Consider the following 25316-nt stretch of genomic DNA (forward strand, 5'->3'; position numbering starts at 1 on the left):
CATGGATGACCCCTGCAGATGGGCACGTGTGCTCTCCTGTGAGCCCTGCCCTCACACGAGGCGTGATGTGTGGCACCCCTGCCTGCTTCACTCTCTCTCATGCTACTGGTCTTGTTCCTGTGGGTCTGTGACTCGAAGACCTCCAGAATAGGCTTGCAGTTGAGCTCTCTGTATTCTGTTCCTGTACAGTCATGCATTCTTCTTGGGGCCTTCTTTAGGGATCAGTTGGCCATTTTATAGCTGCTCCATTTGCTTGTTCTTCCTCTTTTGGGCGGTTGGTTTATTTGGCTATATTGTTATCCTCTTGTGGTGATGCTGTTTGCGTTTACGCTTCCTAAAGGTAGATTCTCACATGGAGGACCTTAGGGTGTCCCAAACTGGCTCCCGGGGAAGCCCAACTCCATGTGCGCCTCCTTCAGCTCCAGTTACTGTGAGAAAGGTTCCATCCCTGAAGGGGCCTACACCAGCGTGGGGAGATCAGGCAAGTATTTTTGGAGGAGGTGAGGTTGAATCAGTGACTCATCCAGTTAGCTTGAGGGAAGAGGACTCTATATGGATGCCTGACCTCGACATACCCAGAGGATGAGTTGAGCATTATTGCAGGTTCCCTAGCTTTTTTTTTTTTTTAATTTCTTTTTATTGGAGTTCCATTTACCAACGTATAGCATAACACCCAGTGCTATCAAGTGCCCCCCTCAGTGCCCGTCACCTAGTCACCCCAACCCCTCCCACCTCCCCTTCCACCAACCCTTGTTCGTTTCCCAGAGTTAGGAGTCTCTCATGTTGTGTCACCCTCTCTGATATTTCCCACTCATTTTCTCTCCTTTCCCCTATATTCTGTTTCACTATTTTTTATATTCCCCAAATGAATGAGACCATATAATGTTTGTCCTTCTCTGATTGACTTATTTCACTCAGCATAATACTCTCCAGGTCCCTCCACGTTGAAGCAAATGGTGGGTATTTGTTGTTTCTAATGGCTGAGGAATATTCCATTGTATACATAAACCACAACTTCTTTATACATTCATCTTTCGATGGACACCGAGGCTCCTTCCACAGTTTGGCTATTGTGGACATTGCTGCTATAAACGTTGGGGTGCAGGTGTCCTGGTGTTTCACTGCATCTGTATCTTTGGGGAAATCCCCAGCAGTGCAATTGCTGGGTTGTCTTCCCTAGCTTTTTACTTTTGTGGAGAAAACCTTTTTTGGGTTACCAGATGATGATGGAGCTCCTGTTAATAATTTATGAATAATGAGAATAGAAAATAGCAAACATATACTTAGTGTTTATTATTTTCCAGACACTTGATAGATACTTGTATTTTCACACACACACTTTAATTATTTCTGTAGTTTCTGAAGTAGGCACTTCTATTCTCCCATTTTATAGGTGATAAAACCAGGGCCCAGAGAGGTCAAGTGACTTGCCTAAGGTCACACACAGGTAGAGTCAGCATTCATATTAGGCCTGTTGGACCTCAAAACACTTTTAAGGCAGCTTACTGCTCACTTCTATCCTTTATGTCATTAGTGCCCTAAAGAAGTAACTCGAAAGAGTTTTGAATGAGTGTAAATGACAGTCAAGTATGATTCCGGCTATTAAGTTTGGAACCCAGTGATTTTTCCTGTTGTGCTCAGGATATTTTGGGTGTGTGTCATCTGCAATTAATTACCTTCATGAGTTGCTCAAGTTGTCTGGGCTGTTTCCCTGGCTCTGGGTATGAAATATGGGGCCAGCGTGCCATTCTCAGTGGAATTTACCAGGTGGCTAATGAGATGGGGTTTATAAAAGAAATAGTGAAATGGTGGCAACAGGGAGTGAGTACTAAAAATCAAACAAGCTTTTTACGACTCCCCTCCCCCTTCCAGCTGGCAGATGAGACACCACACAGCTCAAGTCAGAACAGTCAAGGAGAAATGCAGACTTCTTGGAATTTGGGCCCCTAGCAGCCCTTGCCCTGTCTTTTTAGAGAAAATGGCTAGAAAAGACAGAAGTAGTCAGATTTCTTATGCACACTGAGGGACCATTGCTTCCTGACCTGCAGTAGGGGGAGCATCGTTGTATCTCTGTGGACTCTTGCTCTGATCGGGGTGTGCTGGGACAGCGTAGGGCAATGAGTAGTTCTTGGGCTCAGGTGTGGCCCGGAAGTGACCCGGAGGGTGGTTAAAATGCAGATTCCAGGCCTACTCCAGATTGTGAATGTTGAGTTCTGCAGCAGGGCCTAGGAATCTGTTTTGACTTAATTTTTGAATTCCTGAATATATTAGTATTTGCTATGAACAGAGCATTCTTCTTCATAATGTGTACAATCATCCCAATCAGACAATTAATTAACATTACATTTTTACCATCTAGTCCTTTCTTCATGTTCAGCCTTCTCCTGTTGTCTCACTAATGGCCTTTCTTGCAAAATAATTTGAGTCCAGGATGACTTGTTGGATGTAATTCCTTCGATCTGGAACAGTTTTTTCCCCTGGATTTCCATAACTTTGACATTTTTGAAGATTACCAGCCAGCTTATTTTGCAGAATGCTGCTCAGTTGGTTGGTTTGTTGTTTGGAATATTAGCTTTCAGTTTATGCGTCTTGGTTACTTGAATCACTGAAGTGATGCGTGCTCTTCTCTGAACATCCTAGCAGGTGGTGCCCGGCTTCAATTTGTCCCATTACTGATCACAGTAATTCTGATCCCTTGATCATGATAGTGTCTGCCACTCTTCGCTGCTGGGAACATTTTCCCTCCTTTGTGGTTCAGTATTTTTTGGAGAGGTAGTTGGAGTCTATGTGAATATCTCATTATGCATTAAATTTTCTCCTCATTCACTTACGGGTTCATGGATTTCTCTTCAGTAGCTCATCCATTACTATCACTATTTTGATGGTCAGACTGTCTTGGATTTGTCCTGTGGCAACCCTGATGAGTGGGCCTCTGTGTCCTTTTGAAATGACTCCGTAAGTTTAGATGGACACTCTGAATTCCAATTCAACGCCACACTGTTGACCTTCAATCTTCTCACTTTATATATTTGTTGCTCCCTTCTTTGAAGCAAGAGCCCTGGATCAGACTGTCAGTGTAATAATTACTTTCAGGTGTCCAATATAGAGATTCAGCAGTTCCATACATCACCCTGTGCTCATAAGTGCACCCCTTAATGCCCATCACCTGTTTTAGCCATTCCCCACCCCCACCCCCACTTTCCCTCTGGTACCTATCATTTTTCTATAATTAAGACTGTTTGTGGGGGGCCAGTTGGTTAAGCATCTGCCTTCTGTTCAGATCATGATCCAGGGTCCTGGGATTTGAGCCCTATGTCTGGCTCTCTGCTCCTTGGTGATTCTGACTTTGCCTCTCCCTCTGCCCCTCCCCCCAGCTCATGCTTGTGCACTCTCTCCAAAATAAAAAAAAAAGTTTCTTTTGAGTCTCATTTGTTACCCTTTGTTTCTTAAATTCCACATATGAGTGAAATAATATGGTATTTGTCTTTCTCTGACTTCTTTTGCTTAGTATTATACTCTCTGGCTCCATTGCCTTCATTGCAAATGGCAAGATTTCATTCTTTATTATGGTTGAATAATATTCTATACCACATCATCATTATCCATCAATTGTTGGACACTTGGGCTGCTTCCATATCTTGGCTATTGTAAATAATGCTGCTATAGGGGTGGACGTATCCCTTTGAATTAGTGCTTTTATATTCTTGGCGTAAATATCTCATAGGGTGATTGCTGGATCTTAAGATTGTTCTATTTTTAACTTTTTGAGAAACCTCCATAGTGTTTTCCACAGTGGCTGCACCAGTTTGCATTCCCACCAACAGTGCATGAGGATTTCTTTTTCTCTGTATCCTTGCTAACACCCCTTGTTTCTTGTGTTATTGATTTAGCCATTCAGCAGGTGTGAGGGGCTTTCCCTTTGTGGTTTTGATTTGCATTTCCTTGATAAGTGATGATGATTATCTTTTCATGTGTCTGTTGGTCATCTGGGTACGTCTTTGGGAGCTGCTCATTTTTAAATTGGATTATGTTTTTGGGTGTTGAGTTGAATACGTTCTTTCTGTATTTTGGGTACTAACCCTTTATCACATAAGTCATTTACAGAGATTTCCCATTTCATAGGCTGCCTTTTAGTTTTGTTGATTATTTCCTTTGCTGCGTAGAAGCTTTTATTTTGACGTAGTCCCAGTAGTGTAGTTTTGCCTTGGTTTCTCTTCAGAGACCTATCTAGTAAGAAGTTCCTAAGGCCAATGTCAAAGAAGTTACTGCCTGTGTTCCCTTCTAGGATTTTTAGTGTTTCAGGTCTCACATTGAGGTGTTTCATCCATTTTCGGTTCGATTTTGTGTGTGGTGGAAGAAAGTGGTCTAGTTTTACTCTTCTGCATGTTGCTGTCCAGTGTTCCCAGCACTATTTGTTGCAGAGGCTGTCTTTTTCCCATTGGGTATTCTTTCCTGCTTTGTTGAAGATTAATTGATCATACAATTGTAGACTTCTAGGTTCTCGCTTCTGTTCCATTGATGTGTATCTATTTTTGTGCCAGTACTATACTGTTTTGATGATTACAGCTTTGTAAGATGAAGTCCAGAATTGTGATGCCTCCAGCTATTGCTTTTCTTTTTCAAGGTTGCTTTGGCTATTTGGGGTCTTGTGTGGTTCATATGAATTTAGGATTATTTGTTCAAATTCTGTGAAAAATACTGTTGGTATTTCTATAGGAATTCCATTAAATGTGTGGATTGATTTGGGTAGCATGGACAATTTAATAATATTCTTGTAATCCATGAACATGGAACGTCTTCCCGTTTCATTTTTTTTCTTTTTTCTTCTTTTTTTTCTTTTTTTTTCCCCGTTTCTTCCATTTCTTTCATCAATGTTTTACAGTTTTTCAGAGTAAGATCTTTGACCTCTTTGGTCAGGTTATTGCTAGATAATTAATTTTGGATGTAGTTGTAAATGGGATTATTTTCTTAATTTCTCTTTCTGCTGCTTCATTATTGGTATATAAAACATACAATAGATTTCTGTCCATTGATTCTGTATCCTGTGACTTTACCGAATTTGTTTATTGGTTCTAGCAGTTTTTAGTGGAGTCTTCAGCATTTTCTGTATTTAATATCATGTCATCTGCAAGTAGTGAAAGTTTTACTTCTTCCTTATTGATTTGGATTCCTTTCATTTCTTTTTGTTGTCTGATTGCTGTGGCTAGGACTTATAGTACCATGTTGAATAAAAGTGCTTAACAGCAGATATTCCTTTCTTATTCCTCACCTTAGAGGAAAAGCTCTGTTTTTCCCTATTAAGGATGATGTTAGCTTCAGGTTTTTTTTTTTTTTTAACAGATGGTTATTATGTTGAGGTATGTTCCCTCTAATCCTATTTTATTGAGGGTTTTTTTTTTAATTTATTCATGAGAGACACACAGAGAGAGGCAGAGACCTAGGCAGAGGAAGAAGCAGGCTCCCTGTGGGGAGCCTAATGTGGAACTCGATCCCAGGACTCTGGGATCCTGACCTGAGCCAAAGGCAGGTGCTCAACCACTGAGTCACCTAGGCGGCCCTTTATTGAGGATTTTTAACATGAATGGGTATTATATTTTGTCAAATGCTTTTTTTTTTTTGCATCTATTGAAAAGATCCTATGGTTCTTAGCCTTTTTCCTATTGATGGCATGTATCCCCTTGATTTGCAAATATTGAACCACCCTTGCATAAATCCCACTTGATGGTGAATGATTTTTTTAATGTATTGTTGACTTTGGTTTGCTGGTATTTTATTGAACTTTTGCATCTATGTTCACCAGGGATATTGGTCTGTGGTGTTGTTTTAATGGTGTCTTTATCCTGTTCTATTCATAGAATGAATTTGGAAGTTTACCTTTTTTATATTTTGGAATAATGTAAAAAGAATAGGTATTCTTTAAAAGATTGGTAGAATTCACCTGTGAAGCCACCTGGTCCTGAACTTTTGTTTTTTGGGAGTTTATATTACTGACTCGTTACTTTGCTGGTTATTGGCCTGTTCAAAATTTCTATTTCTTCCAGTTTCAGTTTGGATAGTTTGTTTCTAGGAATTTATCCATTTCTTCCAGCTTATTCGATTTGTTGGCGTATGGTTATTTGTATTCCTGTGGGGTTGTTTCTTCTCTCTCATTGGTGATTTTGAGTCTTGTTTTCCTCTTGATTAGTCTGGCTAAATGTTTATCAATTCTATTGTCCCCCCCCCCCCCCATGAGCCAGCTCTTGGTTTCATTGATCTGTTCTATTGGTGGTTTTTTTTTTTTTTATTGTTTATTTCTGCTCTAGTCTTTATTATTACTCCTTCCTTCTGCTGGTTTTATGTTTTGTTCTTTTCAAGTTCCTCTAAGGTATAAGGTTAAGTTGTTAGATTTTTCTTGCTTGAGGTAGGCTTTTTTTTTTTTAAGATTTTTTTTAAGATTTCATTTATTTATTCATGAGAGACACAGAGAGAAGGCAGAGACATAGGCAGAGGGAGAAGCAGGCTCCTTGCAGGGAACCCAATGTGGGACTCGATCCTGGAACTCTGGGATCACAATGCCTTGGGCCGAGGGCAGATGCTTAACTGCTGAGCCACCCAGGCATCCCTGAGGTAGCCAGGCGTCCCTGAGGTAGGCTTGTATTGCTCTATATTTCTCATAATCACTTTTGCTGCATCCCAGATTTTGGATTTTTATTTTAATTTTCACTTGTTTATCTGTTCTTTTTTATTCTCTAATTTCCTGGTTGATCCATTCATTGTTTAATTAGCATGTTTTTTAAACTCCATGTATTTCTGATCTTATTTTTTTCTTGTGGTTGTCTTCTAGTTTCATAGCATTGTGGTTAGGAAATAGGCATAGTGATTACAGCCTTCTTGAATTTGTTGAGGTTTATTTTGTGGGCTAATATGTGATCTCTTCTGGAGAATATTCCATGTATACTTGGAAAAAAATATGTATTTTGCTATTTTAGGATGGAATGTTTAGAAGATGTCTGTTATATCCATCTGTTCCAGCATATCATTCAAAGCCACTGTTTCCTTGTTGTTGTTCTGATTAGAGAATCTGTCCATTACGGAGTACGGTGTTAAAGTCCCCTACTATTATTGTGTTATTATCAATTAGTTCCATTATGTTTAACTATTTTAAGTATTTAGGAGCTCCTGTGTTGGGTGCATAAATATTTATAGCTGTTATCTTTTTGTTGGATTGTCCCTTTTATACAGTGTCCTTCTTTGTCTCATTCTTGTCTTTGTTTTAAAGTCTATTTCCTCTGATAGGAGCATTGCTACTCTGGCTTTCTTTTGACATTCATTTGCATGATAGATATTTTTCTGTCCTCTCCCTTTCAATCTGCAGGCGTGTTAAGGTCTAAAATGGGTCTCTTTTAGGTGGCACATTCTGTCCCTCTCCTTCTTTTGATTGGAGCATTTAGTCCATTTACATTCAAAGGTAGTATTGATAGCTAGGTATATATTGCTATTTTATTACTTGTTTTGTGTTTGTTCCTGAAGATTTTCTTTGATCCTTTCTTGTCTCTCTTTCATGGTTTGCTGATTTTCTTTAGTGATATATTTGGATTTCTTTCTCTTCATTCTTTGCATATTTATTAGTGGTTTTTGATGTATGGTTACCATTAGGTTTGTATATAGTGTTCTGCTTTAAGCAGTCTGTATTAAGTTGATGGTTGTTTGTATTTGAATCCATTCTTTTCTCCTCTCTTCCCCACATTTTAGGTATGTTTTATTTTCTATCTTTGAGTTCCTTGACTAATTGTGTTTTTTTTTTAACTGAAATATTCATTTTTACTGCTTTTGTGTTTCCTACCTCTACTGTCACTTTTCGTCTCTTCTTTCCAAAGGGTCCCTTATAATATATCTTGCAGGTCTGGTTTAGTGGTCACGAACACCTTTAGTTTTCATCTGGGAAGCTCTTCATCTCTCCTCCTATTCTAAATGATAGCCTTGCTAGACAGAGTATTCTTGGCTGCAGATTTTTCCCATTCAGCACCTTGCATATAACATGCTGCTGTCTTCTGACCTGCCAAGTTTCTGTTGAGGGATCTCCTGCTAGCTATATGGGTTTTCCCCTTGTTAGTAACTTGTCTTACTGGTTTTAAGATTTTTTATCACTATTTTGAAATATAATTCAATAGGCTTATTCAGTAGGTTTATAATAGGCTTGTTGTGGTTTTGGTCAACTCTGTTGGGGATTATCTGTGCCACCCCAATCTGCATATCCATTTCCTTCCCCAGATGAGAGAAGTTTTCAGCTATTGTTTCTTCAAATAAATCTTCTGTCCCCCCTTTCACTCTTTTCTTCTCGTGGAGCTCTGCTAATACACATGTTATTACATTTGATGGAATCACTGAGTTCTCTAAGTCTATTCTTGTTTTGCATAATTCTTTTTTTTCTCTTTTGTTCGACTTGATTACTTGCCATGACTTGGTCTTCTAGGTTATTAATTTGTTCCTCTGCCTGGGGTGTGTGGCTAGAGGCACACAACTGGGTGTAATGCAGCAGGTGTGCATGGTGGCAGCTGTGCACCTGGCTGGCTTGGTGGAACACCTGGGTGGCTTTAACAAAACTTGCCCTGAGCCCAGGTAAGTCCAACAGGCTTGAGGTGGATGAGTCTTTGGAGAACCTGTGGGTGTGGTGCATGGCTAGGGGTTAGACAGCAGGTATATGTGCAGCCCCATCTCCTGCAGGTGTCTCTGTGCTTTGTTGGCAGGTAAGGGGAGAAAATGGCACCTGCTAGCTCCCTCATTTTCAGAGTAGTCCCCTGACAGGTTCAGAAATCAGTATGAACTAATGTCTCCTCTTTGCCCTGGTGTTGGATAAACTGCTGTTTTTCTGTTGCTTCTCTGCCCAGGCTTCTGTCTCTTTAAGGGCAGTGTCCTGGCTATCCCTCCCCTCCAGGCTCACCCAGTGCTGAATCAGCCGACCTCCAAAGCTCCAGGTTCCAAGCCCCACTGGTTTTATAAACTCAAGGAATTCAGCCTCTCTGGTTTTTAAAGCCAAAAGTTGCAGGGGATTAGTCTTCCCCCTGTGGGGGCCCATTTCTCTGCTCACTCTGCACATGTAGCTCCCTCCTTCCTGCAGGCACCCTCCCTCCACTTTCTGACCTTTCAGATGCAGCTTGTTGTCTATATTGACTTATGGAGTTCATCCTGCCAGTCTCCTGATCATTCTCCAGCTTATTGACTTGGATGTGGATGATACCTAGTTGAAAACGTGGGACGGGGTGAGCTCAGGGTCCTCCTACTCTACCATCTTAGGATATCAGGCTATGTTTGGTTACTATATCATTTCCCCTGAATGTAACTGGTTCCCAGTGGCTTTGGCGGGATTGGCTCAGGAAGTGAAGGGCTAGGAGGTATCTACTTTCTGACCAAGCTCCTCCAGCTGAATCTCTTAGAGGGGATCCTCCATCCTCTGACCACCTTGGAAGAACCTGGCCTGTTGCAGGGTGTGGACTTTGGAGTTGACTAGATATCAATCCTCTACACTCATGGGTGATCTTGGCTAGTCTCCAACCTGCTGAGCTTCCCTTTAACGCATTTGGTCAAGTTTGGACAGTAGTAATACTCAATGTTTTACAAGGACTAAAATAAGAGAAAGCGGATCTGACCACTTTCCTCAGGGTCCCACAGGTGAAATGGTGGTGATGAGCACAGGCCAGGGGTATTAACATGTTTTACTTGTTGAGAGGGAAGCTTCTCGGGTATGGTAGGGACAGAAGAGGGGGTTGGTCACAAAGTCCTGGTGGTGGAGGAGGGGCTTCAGAAAGAACATGCCTTGGAAAAGACTCTTAGAAAACCTGGAGTGTTCACCAGGGAACTGGGACAGTTGGGAGAGTTGTAGACAGAGTGAGACCAGCCTTGGGAAGGCACAGGTGTTAGGAGGAGCCTGGCAGGTGGGAGTGACAGTGATGAGCGGATTGCCAAATCCCAGAGTCGGAGTGAGTTCTGTGTGGCTGCTCATCTGAGCTACTCAGGGAGCCCTGGGCAGCTGCAAGAGGAGAGGAGGGGGACAGATCCGTCCTGAAGAGCACTATGTGTTGCAGGGGGTCAAAAGCCCACATGGAATCCTAGAGTAGGCCCCCCATGGTGGCCCCAGGGAAGAATTCTCTGAAAGACCTCCTTTCCTCTCTAACTCCCTCATTGCTGAGATGCTGGCTGGCTGGCTGGCTGGGTCTAATCCCATGGACCTCTTTGGCTTGTTGATGGCCTTAGAAAGGTAGCATAGAGGAGCATAGAGGCCTTAGAAAGGTAGCATGGAGCCACACTGCCCAGTTCTGGGTCCTGGTTCTGCTGCTTGCCAGCTTGTTACCTACAAGTAGAATTACTGAGTCTCCCTGTAGATCTGAAATCCCTAGCTGACCCTAGTCAGTGCTGGACAAGTATTAGCTTCTGATGTCAAAGTCATAGTGAAGATTGAAGAGGGTGTGAAAACAGTACGGAAATACATGTGCTTATCCTAGTGCCGGGGAGCAAGAATTCCTTCCCAGAATTAAGGGATAATTTAATTAAAGACTAATTAAATTGGCATGAGACAGATTAACAGGAGAAAATCAAATTTAATAGTGCACATACAGGGTGTCCACACAGACTGGAAAGGTCAAAGAAGGCAAAGGCAGGTATATATATCATGCTGAACTAAGGAGAATGGGGGTGTAGGGATCTAGGGCTTAAGAGGAAAAGAATGTAATTCACAGGGTAATGAGAAGAGTGGATGTTTGGTAATTAGATGTTTGCCCTGCCATACAGATGTGGGTCATGAGATAAAAGGGCCAGTAACCCCTTACTCTGCAAAGACCCTCCAATTTAGATCCTTCCAGGTAGTGAAGGGAGGTACGAACACATCTCTTGCGGTTACAAGGTCTCGATTACCTTCAACTCAAGACAGTCTACATGTGAAGGTGGTACATTGTGTGTGTGTGTGGGGGGGGGGGGTGGGGAGCAGAAATTTTCCTGACCCCTTCACTAGCAACAGGCCTGAGAGATTATAATACCCCCGTAAGGTGATGCGGCTGGAGTTGCAGAGGAGACTTACAGGGGAGCACACACAGTTCAGGAAAAGTGATTTTTTTCTACTTTGTTTTTTCAGTGAACTTGACCTTGAATGCTAGAACTGGCTATGAACACTACAGAGTCCAGCAATTGATGCTTCCCTTCCTGCCTTTTGTTGGTGGCTGCTTGGGACCGTGATCACCATTTTGGATAGCCTGATCACTGAGCTACGTTTTTCTGGTATTGAGGTGTGGCTGTGGTTAGTGCCTACTTGACACCCACTAGACCATCACTCTGAGGTGGCCTCGCTCTAGCCTCAGGCTGAGGAAAGCGCAGTTCCTGTAGGTGTGTTGTACAGTGATGTTTTGATGCCTGCGAATTACCAAATGCACTTACCAAGTTCATTGGTTTTGTTGTGAGTAATTATTCTTTGAGTAGTGCTGTCTGGGGTTGCTGGTTATTGATTCTGACATTGGGGCGGGCATAATTGCTTTCACTTACAAACATTAATTATCGCAGTCATTGGAAGCTGTTTGAGAGGTACTTACCACCTCCTCCACCACTGGCTTCCTTTACTGATGTTTTTAAAGATGACAGGGTGGCCTGCCTGGTGTAATTGGGGCTGGGGGTGGGAGTTGGCAAGGCTTTTTGGACTCTTGAAGAATACCTGATTACGTCGGTCTCCTCTGTCACCACCCAGTCTTCCTTGTCCCAGCCATTATCCTTTCTTACCTGGGTGAGTTGTCAGCCTAGCTTCCTTCTGGTCTGTGTATTTGTTTTTGTCCCTTGTTTTTTTGTTTTTTTGTTTTTTTGTTTTTTTTTCCACATAGCTTGTCACTCCCCTGTGTAACACCTTGATTGGCTGAATGAAGTCCATAATTTGGGGTCCCTTATGATTCCTTAGCTGCTCTAGCCTCCTTGTCTGCCCCAAGTCTGGCCTGGGGGCTCCCTGCCTCCCCTGGCTGGTTCCTCTGCCTGGAACCTCCTACTAGTGTGCTCTAAAGTCTGGCAATGTGGGCATCCCCTGGGGGCTTGATAGATAGGCCAAATCTCAGGTTCCATCGAGACACTGAATCAGAACCTGCATGTTACCAAGACCTCTACTTGACCTGTCCCGCATGTTCATACCATGCCCTTCCTTGCTTCCTATTGGTGTTGCCTCTTTGTCACCTTTCAGAAAGGCTTTCTTAGACTACCCCATGTGAAATACCCACTTACTTATCCTATATCCTTTTCCCTTCCTTCCTTGCTTTATTAATCGATAGACCTTTGGGAACAGTTTCAGATTTATAGAAATGTGATCAGAAATACTGAGTTTCCACATATCCCTTCACAGCCTTCCTCCCCAACTTCCCCGGTTAACATCTGGCGTTCTTGTGACATTGGTTATAGTTGATGAACCAATGTTGATATGTTATTAAATCAGGTACATAGTTTACATTAGTGTTCTGTCTTATGTACATTCCATGGGTTTGGACAAAGGTAGAGGGACATATGTCCACTCCTGTAGCATCCTACAGAGTGATCTCACTGCCCTAAAAAACCCCTGTGCTCTGCCTGTTGACCTCCTTCCTCCTAGCCTCAGATTGCTTTGTCTTCATCATTGTGACTTTTCCTAATTATCTTACCATCGGAATCATAGTCTGTAGCCTTTTCAGATTGACTTCCTTCACTTAGCAATATGCATTTCAGTTGCCTCTATCTTTACATGGCTTTTGTAGCTCATTTCTTTTCATCACTGAATAATACTCCTTGTCTGGATTTACCGGTTTGTTGATTCATTCATTTATGGAAAGTTATCTTGATTCCTTCCATGTTGTGACAGTAAGGAACAAAACTGCTATAAATATTATATGCAAGGTTTTGTGTAGACATAAGTTTCAACTCCTTTGTGTAAATACCAAGGCGTGTGATGGCAGGATCATATGGTAGGAGTACGTTTAGTGTTGTGAGAAACTGCCAGACTGTTTGGGAGTGGCTGTCCCATTTTGTGTTCCCATCAGCAACGCATGAGCATTCCTGTTGCTCTGTGTCCTCGCAAGCATTTGGTGTTGTCAGGGTTCTGGATTTCTGCCATTCCAACGGGTGTGGCTTGCTTGAGCTTTTATAGGCCTCATTGTATCTGAAGTCTGTTTGGTGACTGGTTTGTGCACCTTCAAAGTTGCTTTCAAGAGGGGAGAGACCTAGTCCTGTTACTACTCCATTTCTGTTGCCAAAATGATACTCAGTACACAAGCAGGTCTGTGGGAACGTGTTGAGTAAATGATGTACTTTCTACAATGTCCTGGTTAAGTCCTCGGGATTCTTCCATTATTGAGGTGAGTGAATGCAGACAGGGATGTTCATGCTGCACACATTTGATTAGTTATTACTGTGAGACTCTCCCTTTACAGATGAGTGATGGGTCAGAGGAATTTGTCACTTTGGACATGTTATTTGCCCTCTCTGTTATTCTTAGGTCTGTTTCTAGAACTAAAATTGAGGATAAAAGTATCTCATAGAATTATTAGGATTAAATGAATTAATGTATGTAAAGCTGCGTTAGTTCTCAATTGTTAATAAATGATCCCAAAATATAGTAGATGAAAACAACACATTCTTGTCTCATAGTTTCTATGGGTCAGGAGTCTGGACACGACTTAGCTGGGTGCCTCTGGCTCAGGCTGTCAGGAGGTTGTGGTCACGTGTTGGGTGGTGCTGCTGTCATTTCAAGGCTCGGATGGCCTTCCAAGCTCTCTCACTTGGTTGCTGGCAGACCTCATCCCTCACCAGGTGGGCCTCTCCACACTGCCCTTTAGAGGTTGGCTATCCCAGGAGTTGTCAGAAATAACTTGATACCCAGTGAGCACTATAGGAGTTTAGGTGGTGATGCTTGCTACCACCCCTGCTGCTACCACCACTAACTGCTGCCGCCACTGTCACCTACCACTGCTACCCCCATCCCTCTTCAGGTATTGTCAGAGCTGGTAAGAACTGGAGCTGAGAGTTGAACCCAGGTTGGTCTGAATCTAGATATTTCCAGTTTCCTATACTGCCTACTGACTTTTCTGCTTTGCAGCATGGTTGCTGGGGCTAATCTTCTTTGTCTCACTGGAATGTGGACTCTAGGAGGGTATAGAGTCCTTGTCTATTTTGTGCAACCTCCTGCCTTCTGCACCCAGCCCTTGGTGAATAGATGCTTTATGATAACCTTGTTAATAGAACCAGTGTTGCACCTTTTACCTAATCAAATGGAAAAATAAAGTTGAGAAATGAAGGAAGCTCCAAGAGGTCAAGGGAATAGTCTTTTTTTTTTCTGATGGATTCCCTTCCCTTACCTCATACCTGGCAGTCCGTGAATTCCTGATGAATGAATGAGAACAAAATGACAGCTTTTTGTGGCAAACACTCTAGCCCCCACCTGGAAGGAGGAAGGGATTGGCCAGTGTTGTGGTTAACCCAGTGTGTAGTGTTCAGTAGAGGTTAAATCCAATTGTCTTGTTATATTCATGCCCTGCTTTGTGCTGTATGGAATTTAAGGCATATGGTGCTCTGAATGTGAGCAGTCAATTTTCAAAGAACTGAAAGGTGACAATAAAATAGTCGAATCTAGAATTGAACTTTTTCTTGGATTCTAAAGTCAGGATCTCAGAAGGAGACCTAGCTTTCTACACCACCCAGCAATTCTGATGGTACTGTACTTGGGTGAGAATGTGGACCTCGGTGTGATGGAAGCCTGAGCAAGCCAGGCTCGGCTGGGCTTCTCTTACTGAGAGGTCCTAAATGACTCTTGTTCATGGGTCACTGAGTCTTTGGAGCCACATTACAAACCCAAGTTTTGAATTGGCAACAGGCCACTTTATTCCCCAAAGATCTGTTCAATGATGTACCACTCTTGATACATTTGCCTCATCCTTTTTCTTAAAAGCTAAGAGGGTATTAATCACAGAGACAAAGTGGAATGTAGTTGCCAGGGGCTGACAGGGTGTGCAGTAGGGGTGGGAAAGGGGAGTTGTTTAATGGGTACAGTTTCCACCATTCAAGATGAAGAAAGTTCTGGAAATGGCTACACAACAATGTGAATGTACTTTTTTTTTTTTAAATATTTTATTTATTCATGAGAGACACACAGAGAGAGGCAGAGATCTAGGTAGAGGGAGAGGCAGGCTCCCTGCAGGGGAGCCTGGGATCATGCGCTGAGCCAAAGGCAGTCAACCAACCACTGAGGGACCCAGGCATCCCGACAATGTAAATGTACTTAATGCTGCTGACCTGTATACTTAGAAATGATGAAGGCAGTAAATCTCACATGTATTTTATTTTAAAAATTGAGAAAAAGATGAAGAAAAGTACAGAGATGCAGTGGCAAGAGGTGACTTTGTTGCTCTGAGGGTTTTTTTCCGGCCTCCTTCCTACTCAGTTGGCAGTCTTTGGTTTTATGGTATCTTTATTAGGTGCCTATATTGTGGACTCCCGTTAGTGGGAGATGCCTTCTAGGTGGGTGCAGTGGGAAATGTGGCCTTATCTTCTTCTCCTCTTTAACTTATACTTTTTAAATTGTCTTTTGGTTTTGGTGTACATACAGTAAAACTCACTTTTTTAAGGACGTATACTTACGAGTTTTAAGACCTGCATACACAAATGTAACGCTACAGTTAGGATGTAAAATAGTGTCCTCATCTCTGGAAATGGTCACCTGCTTCCCCTTTGCAGTCAGACTTTCCCCCAACATCTAATGTTTCCCTACTGATAATCTATTCATCATAGTTGGGACTTTCCTAGGATGTCATATACATGAAATCCTGGGGTATGTAGCTTTTTGAAGATGGTTTCTTCCATTTAGCAAATGTTTCTGAGCTTCATCCAACTTGTTACATATCCATAGGGCATCACCTTTGTATTGGTAAATAGCATTCCTTCGTCTGGATGTGCCATGGGTTGTTCAACCTTTTACCCATTGAAGGACACTTGTTCTCAGTTTTGGAGGATCATGAATAGTACTGATAAATATTCATGTAGACATTTTGTATGAACAATACATTTTCATTTTTATAGGAAAATGAAAATGAGTTGCTGGGTCATTTGACAAATATGTTAAACCTGATGAAAGGCTGCTGTGCTATTCCCCAGAGTCCCTGAGTGTTTCTGCATCCCACCAGCAATACCAGAGAGATTCAGTTGCTACACATTATCCCCAGCACTTAATATCATCATTTTAAGAAGTCTCTAGTGCTATCTCAGTGGGTTTGATTTGTATTTCCTTAATGATGAATGATGTTTAGCATTTTCCTTGTGCTTGTTTACTGTCTATATATCATCTTTGGTGAAATGTCTGTTCAGCTAGCTTTCCCTCTCTTATCAAGTGGTGGTGTTTTCTTGAGTTTGTATATTCTCTATGTATTTTAGATAAGAGTCTTCTGTTGTTTATATGATTTATAAGTATTTTCTCCCAATCTGCAGCTTGTCTTTTCATGCTCTTAACAATGTTCCATGCAGAGTAAATCTGCTTTGACGGTTTTTTTTTTCCTATCACAAATCATGCTTTTGGTGTTAAATCTAAGAACTGTGTGCCTAACCCAGCTTAGGCATGCAGATTTTCTCAAACGTTTTAGAGTTGCATGTTCTGGATTTATCTCTGGTACAGTTTGGTTAATATTTGTATAAGTTGTGAGGTATTAGTTGAAGTTGACTTATCTGCTTATGGGTGTGCAGCTGTTCCAAAACCAAGTATTGAAAAGACTGTACTTTGTCCTGAGTTGCCTTTGTACTGTAGTCAGAAATTACCTGGCCAGGGGTGCCTGGCTGGCTCAGTTGATGGAGCATAAGAGTCTTGGTCTCGGGGTTATAAATTTGAGCCCCATGTTGGGTGTAGAGATTATTAAAAATCTTAAAAAATTACTTGGCCAGATTTGTGAGTTTATTTCTGACTCCTGGTTCTGTGGCATTTTGCTATGCCCCATTCCTTAACTGCTGTACCTTTATAAAAAGTCTTAAAATTGGGTAGTATGAGTTCTCCAAAACTGTGCTTCTATTTCCTAATGATTTTGATTATTACAGTTTCTTTGGCTTTCCATATACATTTTAGAGTCAGCTAGTGCATATCTATAAAAAATCTGGGATTTTGATTGGGCTTGTATGAAATATGTGGATCAGTTTAATTGACACCCTAGGTGTTTTGAGTCTCAATCCATGAGCCTGATAATTCTTGTCTTTGTAGTTATGTTTTGATTTCTCTTGTCAGGGTTTTATAGTTTCCAGCATACCTATCCTGCACATTTTTTATTGGATTTACACCTATGCATTTCACATTCTGGAGCTATGATGACTCTTAAAATTTTGCATTCTAACTATTCATTTCTAATGTGTAGAGATACAATTTTTACATCTGACCTTGAAAAACTAATTCTTGGAGATTTTTGTAGGTACTCATGATTTTCCGTGTAGAGGATCATGTCACCTACTCCAGTAGGGGCCATTTTAGTTCCTCCTTTCCAATCTGGATGCCTTCTTTTTTCACCTTAGTTTACTGGTTAGACCCTCCAGTGCTGTGCTCAGTAGGAGTGGTGAGAGTGACTTCTCTGAGTTCTCCAACTTCTGAGAAACGATTCATTCTTTTATCACTATGTGTGATGCTAGATGGAGGTGTTCTTCCCCCACACCTTTTCCCCCATCTCAGGTTAGATCTAACTCTTAAAGTTTTTTTTTTTTTTCCTAGTTCACTACCGAAGTATATTGATGGATAACTTACAAATATCTCCTAATTCCATCGTGTAGAAATGAATGCTGTTAGCATCATGGTTTATATATTTCTACCATAAATACATAGCAAACCATACATAAGGGGCTGTAGGAGGTCTGCTACTTTTGTCCTCTGCTATGTTAATGTGATGGTATGTTACAGATGTTCCTTCATGTTAAACATAGATTCCTCACAGCTGTGACAGCTCCATAGTATCTTGTTGTAGGGAGATATACCATAATCTATCCACTCCCCTGTCATCTGACATTTAGTTTGTCACCAGTTTCTTTTGGATATATTCACAACACCCTCATGTATGTGTTCTGAGACTTCTCATTTATGGACTGTGGCTTCCTGGAAGTGGAGTTGATGGGTCAGAGGGTATACTGTTACTGAGGCTCTTGATTCCTGTTTGCTAAGCTCACCTCTGACCAGCCACTTCCACTCATGAGATGGGTGATAATGGGTGGCAGAGGCTCATACTGTGCAACTTCTGGAAAGTCATTTCCCCCTGAACAAAGCTAGCCAGTCGGGAGAATTGTATTCACATTTGCCCAGGAGCCTACCCAGCTAAGGGAATCTGCAGATTCATGCTCATCATCAGCCCTCCTTGTTCAGTGGAATCTTTTAGGGCTTTGAATTTTTGATTTTTTACATGTGCTTCTCTAAATATGTTGAACCACACAAAACTTTAGAGCCTAAGGGACATGGGTTTGAATCTCAGGTTTGACTCCCTGTGCCACTGCTTTCCACTCTGCAAAACAGGCACAGTGAAACCAACCTCCTGAGGTACTGGTGCTCTAATGAGATCATGTGGGTGACAGAGTGAAAGAATCAGGAGTTGGAGATGTTGACATGTGAGTTGCGGCCACGCATTGAACTCTGATTTTTTAAAATTTGTTTTTATTTTATGGCCTGTTTAACCTCTTGCAGACTGTTTCTTCATCTGTAAAGCGAAGGTAATAAAATTTGGGGATAATCCCAACCTTTCTTGCAGGGGTGTGGTACAGACTACACAAGAGCCTGTGTGCATCGTCTCTGACATAGAGTGCCCCATGCAGAGGCAAACTGTGATTCATCATAGATGTTATACAGATCCTTTGAGTGAGATGTAGCTTTTACCTATGGGATGTCTTGGCCTTGAGCTGCTTTTTCCTTCTTAGCTACCATGGAGGAATTTCAAGGAAAACCTAAAGCTTTCAAGTGCCTACCTCTGCCACAGTCCATGTGGGCCACATTTTTCTAGCAGAAACTCAGTTCTTTGCCACTAAAATTGGTCTCCCAGTTTTAGGGGACTATGTCCAATCTAAAACAGCATTTGGCAAACTGTAGGGTAGCCAGTGTGCATGAATACTTCACTTTGAAGGCTCTGAGAAGCTCTGGGGCAATAGGGGTGGGGGGAGAGAATGAAGTTGTTCAGTGCATCTCTCCCTGATTGTGCTTACCTGTGATCCCCTTCCTCCTCTTCCCACGCTCTTTTGTCACCCCCTCTAATGCAGTTCAGGAAGCACTTTAAAATACCTTCTCTGTGTACCTTTATTTTATTTTAAAGCAAAGGTTCTCTGCCCCAGATTGTGGTCATGGTGCACCAGCTTTGTGGTTTGGGCCACGCCTGTGTCCTATCTGCATTATTCTCTCTTTAGTGTTCCTTCAGTCCACCTTTGAAAACCTTTGAACTTATTTTGAAAAGATTCTTTATATCACAGCAATATTTGGAAAATCAGTTTTTAAAAAATCTATTAGAGGAATATCTCAGTGTTTTTTTTTTTTTATATATAAAAGATTGGTATACCTCTAAAATGATCTTGGCAATGTACCGCATTTGGAAGATTCTGTTTTAGCTCATGCTGTCTGTTTCTCATCTTTGGTGGAACTGTGAGGGAGTTAGGTCCCACTGCCATTGGGAGTGGAGAGAACTGGGTAAGTACTCGAGGGCAGTCAGGGAATGGGGGATTTCTATGCAAGTTTATCTTTGTGAGGTTGGTTTCCCACTGCACTTGCTTGGGCCATGACAGGGCTGGGTCTGCCTGACAGAAGCTTTACCCCTACTCCTCCTTGTTCTGTGGTTTGCTCATTGTGGACATTGTGATGGCTGATGATACCCCTCCTCCCCCAACCTCCCCCACCTCCACCAACTACACCTCCTCATTTGAGGCAGATGGGTGAGTTAGAGCTGAAAGACCAGATCCTTGGAGAGGGCCTAGCATTGACAGGTGGATCACTGACTGGTCTGAAATGGGATGAGAAGCCCCCAGCTGCACCTGGAGCAGCAGTGACTACACTTGGGTGGACAGGGAAGAAGTGGTTGGACCCTTAGGACTTCCTAGTGTCTCGTGTCACTGGAAGGTCTGAGCGCAGGTGGTTCTTAGTAACAACATCCCAGCAAAAACAACAGATGTTTTTTTAGATGGCATGTCAGGGTTTGATATTAAATCAACTCTGTTGGTTATAAAAACAACTAGATGTGGTAGGGCAATCTTCAGCTGAGCAGTATACATCCTAGAACCAAAGAAGGGGAAAATCCTGTGAAGTGGAGAAGAGGGAGTTGCTCTAAGGTATTAATGGACACGGTGGCAAATACCTATGCCTCCTTGATCTGAGCTCTCTGCCTCACAGGCTCACCATGCATGTGTTGTCAGTGTAGACAGGGTGGAGGTGCTTTCCCCCCATATAGGTGAAGGGGTGGCCTGCTCCATAGTACTACCATCTTTCCTCTTGAGGATTTTCTTTAGTGTTTTTGTCTGCAAACATAACTTCACTATAGAAGATTAGGGAATACAGCTGAGCAACCAAAAGAGAAAAAGGCTAAAAGTAATAGCCCTATGAGCTCATTGCTCAAAGGAGTCTGTTGGAATACTGCCTGCATGTCTAGCCATCAGGGCTGTGTGGCACTCATGCTCCCTCTTGTGCGTGCACATGTGGGGTGGGGTGTAGCAAAGAGGTGAGGCCCCCTGGCAGGAGACACCCTGCCTATGAACTGATGTGCCCAGAGCCCCGCTCAGGCTTTGGTCTTCCTCGCTCACCTTGGCCTTTACCTATTGAGGCTGACCAGCTTGTGGTGGTGGGAACTGTGGTGGTTTGTAGGCCTTTGGAGGAATGAGTGAGCCTACACCATCCTCCCCACGTCTTTCACTCACTCAGAGCCTTTTCATAGTTAGGATTCATTTAGTTAACTAATCCATTCTATTGTCTCATGAGGTGCCAAACAAAAAGGCAGTTTTAATTTGCTAATCATAATAGACCTGTATAATAAGAATGATGGACTCTCTATGGCTCTTCTAGCTACAATTAAAGTTCTATTGGCTGGTTGCAAATTAGTTGTTCAGAGTCTGGGAATTATTTTCTTGGCTTGGTAATGTGTGCTTTTTTTTTTTTTTTAATTTATTTTTGTTGGCGATCTCTGTACCCAGTGTGGAGCTTGAACTCATGACCCTGAGATCAAGAGTCACATACTCTTCTGATTGAGCCAGCCAGGCACTCTAGTAATGTGTTAGGTTTTAAGAAAAATTTTTTTGGTGGAGCAGGAGCTCTCTGGTTTTCATAATCACCTGCCACCTACTCCCTCTTTGTCTTGGTTTGCTCTGCAACTTGGCCTAGTCTGTGTGACTCCAGTGGCCATTTAAGTTTGTATTCCATCTCAAGGGACACACTTTGGGGGGAGGATGCTTAGAAGCATCAGTGAAAACAGTGGGCTATATGGAACTGCGTGTATGCATGCATGCGCACACGTGCGCACACACACATTATGCCCATAGGAAACTCCGGTTTTGCTCTTGCTCCATAGTTAGGTAGGCTGTAACCATTGGGAAGACTGGGCCAAGGGCATTGGATCTCTTGATACTATCTTTGCAACTTCATGTGAATCTAATTACTTGGAAAAAAAAAAACCCAAAAAAACCAAAAAGGGCCTCATACAGGTGTTTGAATTTCATCCGTAAACAGTTCCAGTGACCTGAAAGTTTTAACTTCCCACAAAAGGCAAAAAGTTCATTGGTAAAAATAGTCTGGGATGAATTTCTGGCTCCCAGAGGTGCTCACCCAGTGGTTTGATGTACTCCTGCAGTTTCCCATCAATTTGATGCATATCAGTTAATATTAAAAACTTCAGTTTTAATCTGTTGCATCTAATTTTTAAATAGGATTGTAAGACACTATTAAAAGGTCCAACCCAGAAAAGAAGCAGCTACTTGAAACCTTTCTGTGCTGGCTGCAGCGCAGCAGAGGAACAGGGAAGCTAAGGATTGGCCTGTATGCCGTGAGCAAATGAGAGCCCGAGCAGCAGACGTTGACACGGTTCACCTGTCTGTCCGCCTAAATGAGCCTGCAGATTCCGCCATGTGGAAGATGCTCTGCCTTGGTAAATGATGCCATATAGAAATGCAGATCAATTGCTTTCCCTGGTCTTCAGGTCCTACGTGACTTGAATTCACATGTGATGAGGAGGAGGTTGGAATGAGTGACAAGACTCTGCCGAGGCAATCCAAGAAAACAGGCTGGACAATCCATGTGTATCGGGGAACATTTCCCTCCCCAAAACCTTTCCAGGACTTGTAGTTGCTTAGCCTCAGACATTTGCTATTCATATCACAGATGGAGAAAGTTGCAGACATCTTTATGAACATCCATTAGAGGCTGTCTAGGAGGAGGGAGGGGGATATAACGGACTCCTCTGTGGTTTACTCTCTAGAGCTTCTGAGATGAACGTAGTGTTCTCAGGTGACACCTAAGTATATGGTAGAATCTGCAGTTGGTGATTTTTTTTTCTGTCAAAAGTGCAGAAAAGCAAAATAGCAAACACAGGGCTGAGGTGTAGTCAGATACTTGGAAAATAGTACTGATGATGGGAAGTCTGAAGCTTTTACCCTGAATAAGTGTGTGGCGCACTCCCATGCCAAGGAATGGCATTTGCATCCATAAATGGATGGAGTTAGAAATGGCCTATGTGGTGAATTGTTAAAGGAGACAACCTAGTTGCAGAAAACCTGGTTTTACAAAGTAAGCCATAGTTGAGTGTATGGGTGTTGTTGAGTGTTGAGGAAGGCCTGAAATGTATATGCTGGATTTTCAGTTCTGGATACCATGAGGAAGGGGGGTGACTTGAGTGGTGAACAAAGGAAAAAAAGACTTTAAGCAAAAAAAAAGAAAAGAGTGTGAAAAATGTTTCATCCAAGAGAAATAGATTAACTGCGTGCGTGTGCACATGCATGCATACCTAGAGAGAAGTATGATAGCATAGCTATAAAAGTGTCACTGGGTTGATTTCAAGGTGTTCGGCTTTCAACTGACTTTTACATTCCTGCTGAAATGTGCTCTGATTGAGTATTTTGCGATGTGCATTTACATTTTTATATTTATAAAAAGAAACCTAGTCTTAAAGCTGTTTTCATATTGAGGAAATGTTCTCTGATGCTTAAAGGCACTCAGGCTCAAGACCTTTGGGTGGGAGGAGTAGAATCAGAAAGTGTGGAAAAAGCAACTCTCTCTGGGGGCACTGATGAGAAACCAAGTCCAAATCCCAAAGGAGACCAAGAAAAGCTCTTCTGGGCCTTGGGACAGAGCGACCTGGGTTTATGTTTTGGCAGTGAGCCTTGCTTATGACCTTGACCTTGGCCATGTGACCTTAGTCACAGACCTTATCTGCGCCTCAATTCCTCCTCTGTAAATTGAGGAGAATACTATTGGGTCATTGTGCCTAATACACGATAGGCATTTAAACATTTTCCTAATGAATGAAGAATGAATGAAGTCATGTTGGTAAAGTGTGAGCTGTGTGATACTCAGTAAATGGTAGTTTTCTCCTTCTGATCCTCATGTTCTTTTCCTTAGCCATGTACCTGGGGAGTGAATTTGGTAGAGTAGGGTCTCGATGGAGCCTGAGTTCTGTGTTGCATAATATAGAGTCTTGTATGGAGATGGGTGTGGACTAAGCTGCTGCTTCTCTTTATGACTCCATTTACTCACCTGTAAAATAGGTGTGATGAGATATTGGAAAGATTAATGAGATGACAAAGATTTCACGTGATGCCTGGCAAATAATATATGTTCAGTGCATTGTAGCAGTTAATAAAAAGTGATTTTTCCCCAGGTTGAATACATGGTATTTAGGACGTGCTTCTGTTAACAGAATATCACTGAGTGCCTGATTCCGAACAGCCACCTAACAGCTTGACAGACTCAGATAATCCAAGCACAACTTATGTCTGTATCCTGACTTTGTGGGGACTGGAACCAGTTAGCACTTAATTTACAGTTTTTGCAGGCTTTTTGCGAATGTGCCCTTGCTAATGTCTCCTCCAACAACAGTCTCTTATACAGAAAATGTATTAATATTTATATCATGAGCCCTATGTTATTTTTTTATACAGATTGCCCCCCATTTATATCTAAATCTCCAGTTTTTAAAAATGTATTTTTTTTAACGTTCTTGTACCTGCAGAGAAAACGAGGTGCTCAAAGTCCAACTGAAGAAATACGTTGGAGCTGTCCAGATGCTGAAAAGAGAAGGTCAGACAGCTGAAGGTGAGGGGGAGACTGAGCTTGGTTGGGAAGGGGTCCAAGCTTTTGAATCTCAACAGCCCTTGAACCTGTAGTGTAGGAGACCCTCAAAGTGTGATGAGTGCTTATGCAGATGAATTAGAGAAACAGTGCTGATCAGGAATTTGGAAAGCAAATTAGATGGAACATCCCATTGTGTATTCTTGCTAAATGCATAACTAATACTGTAAGACTTAATTGCTGGATCACTAGCAACAGTTGTATTAATTTGTGTACTTAGGCAGTTTTATGTCTGGGATCTTAAGGTACTTGCTAGGTAGAGAACCTTGCAACATGATAAAGTTCCATCAGGTCAGTGGTGAAGAACCAGAGCTGTGGAATTAGGCTGACCTGGTTTCAACCCCAGTTCTGGCTAAGCTTCTTCATCTCTATGTACTTTAGTTTCCTCATCTGTAAAATGGGGTCCCTACCTTATGAGGTAATTCCTCTAGATATCTCAGCATAATGCCTATTCTAGGGTAAGTGCTGAATAAATTTTAGCTGTTAATATTAGTCAGAAATGCAGGTAAAAAAAAAAAAAGATCTCTTGACCAAGATTGCACCAAAGGAGGTGATACCATATGCTGCTTCTCTCTGCATTTTGGCTACACTTTAACTGTCCTGAATCAACTCAAATATTTCTCTGGTCAGCTGGAAGAAAGGATATTTAACTTTGGCTGAAATGTCTTGCAGCCTTCAGCCAGTTTACCATTAAAAGGTTTCCTTAAACACAAATGAACTCTTGGAGTGTAGACATTTTATTTATTTATTTATTTATGTATGTATGTATGTATGTATGTATGTATGTGTAGACATTTTAACAAAGGGGTGGACCCTCCAGGCTTACAGGTCCTGGGAGTCAGCCTGACCTGCATTTGAATCCAGACTCACCCGGTATAACTTGATGTCTTGGAGTTATTTTGCCACCTGTAAGTGGAAACATCCCTCCAACATCATGGAGATAGTTGTGGGGATTTACTGAAACAACGAACACGAAGTTTCCAGTATGGCACCTGGTCTGTAATTGGTGTTCAGTAAGTGGTTGTTATTTTTCTGT

General features: G+C 42.0%; 1 protein-coding gene across 2 annotated transcripts in view; it reads left to right on the forward strand.

Moving 5' to 3' along the window:
- Positions 1 to 25316, forward strand: part of SNX29 (sorting nexin 29) — a 530502-nt gene that overhangs the window by 183578 nt on the left and 321608 nt on the right. Inside the window, exon 14 of one of the 2 annotated variants that reach the window (XM_055339302.1) lies at positions 24162 to 24244. In XM_055339302.1, coding sequence (XP_055195277.1) covers positions 24162 to 24244 — 83 coding nt within the window. The remainder of the gene's footprint in view (positions 1 to 24161; positions 24245 to 25316) is intronic. The other variant, XM_055339303.1, reaches the window with a different exon arrangement.

This window comes from Nyctereutes procyonoides, unplaced genomic scaffold (genome assembly GCF_905146905.1).
Source record: "Nyctereutes procyonoides isolate TBG_1078 unplaced genomic scaffold, NYPRO_anot_genome, whole genome shotgun sequence".
In the NCBI taxonomy this organism is placed as follows: Eukaryota; Metazoa; Chordata; class Mammalia; order Carnivora; family Canidae; genus Nyctereutes; species Nyctereutes procyonoides.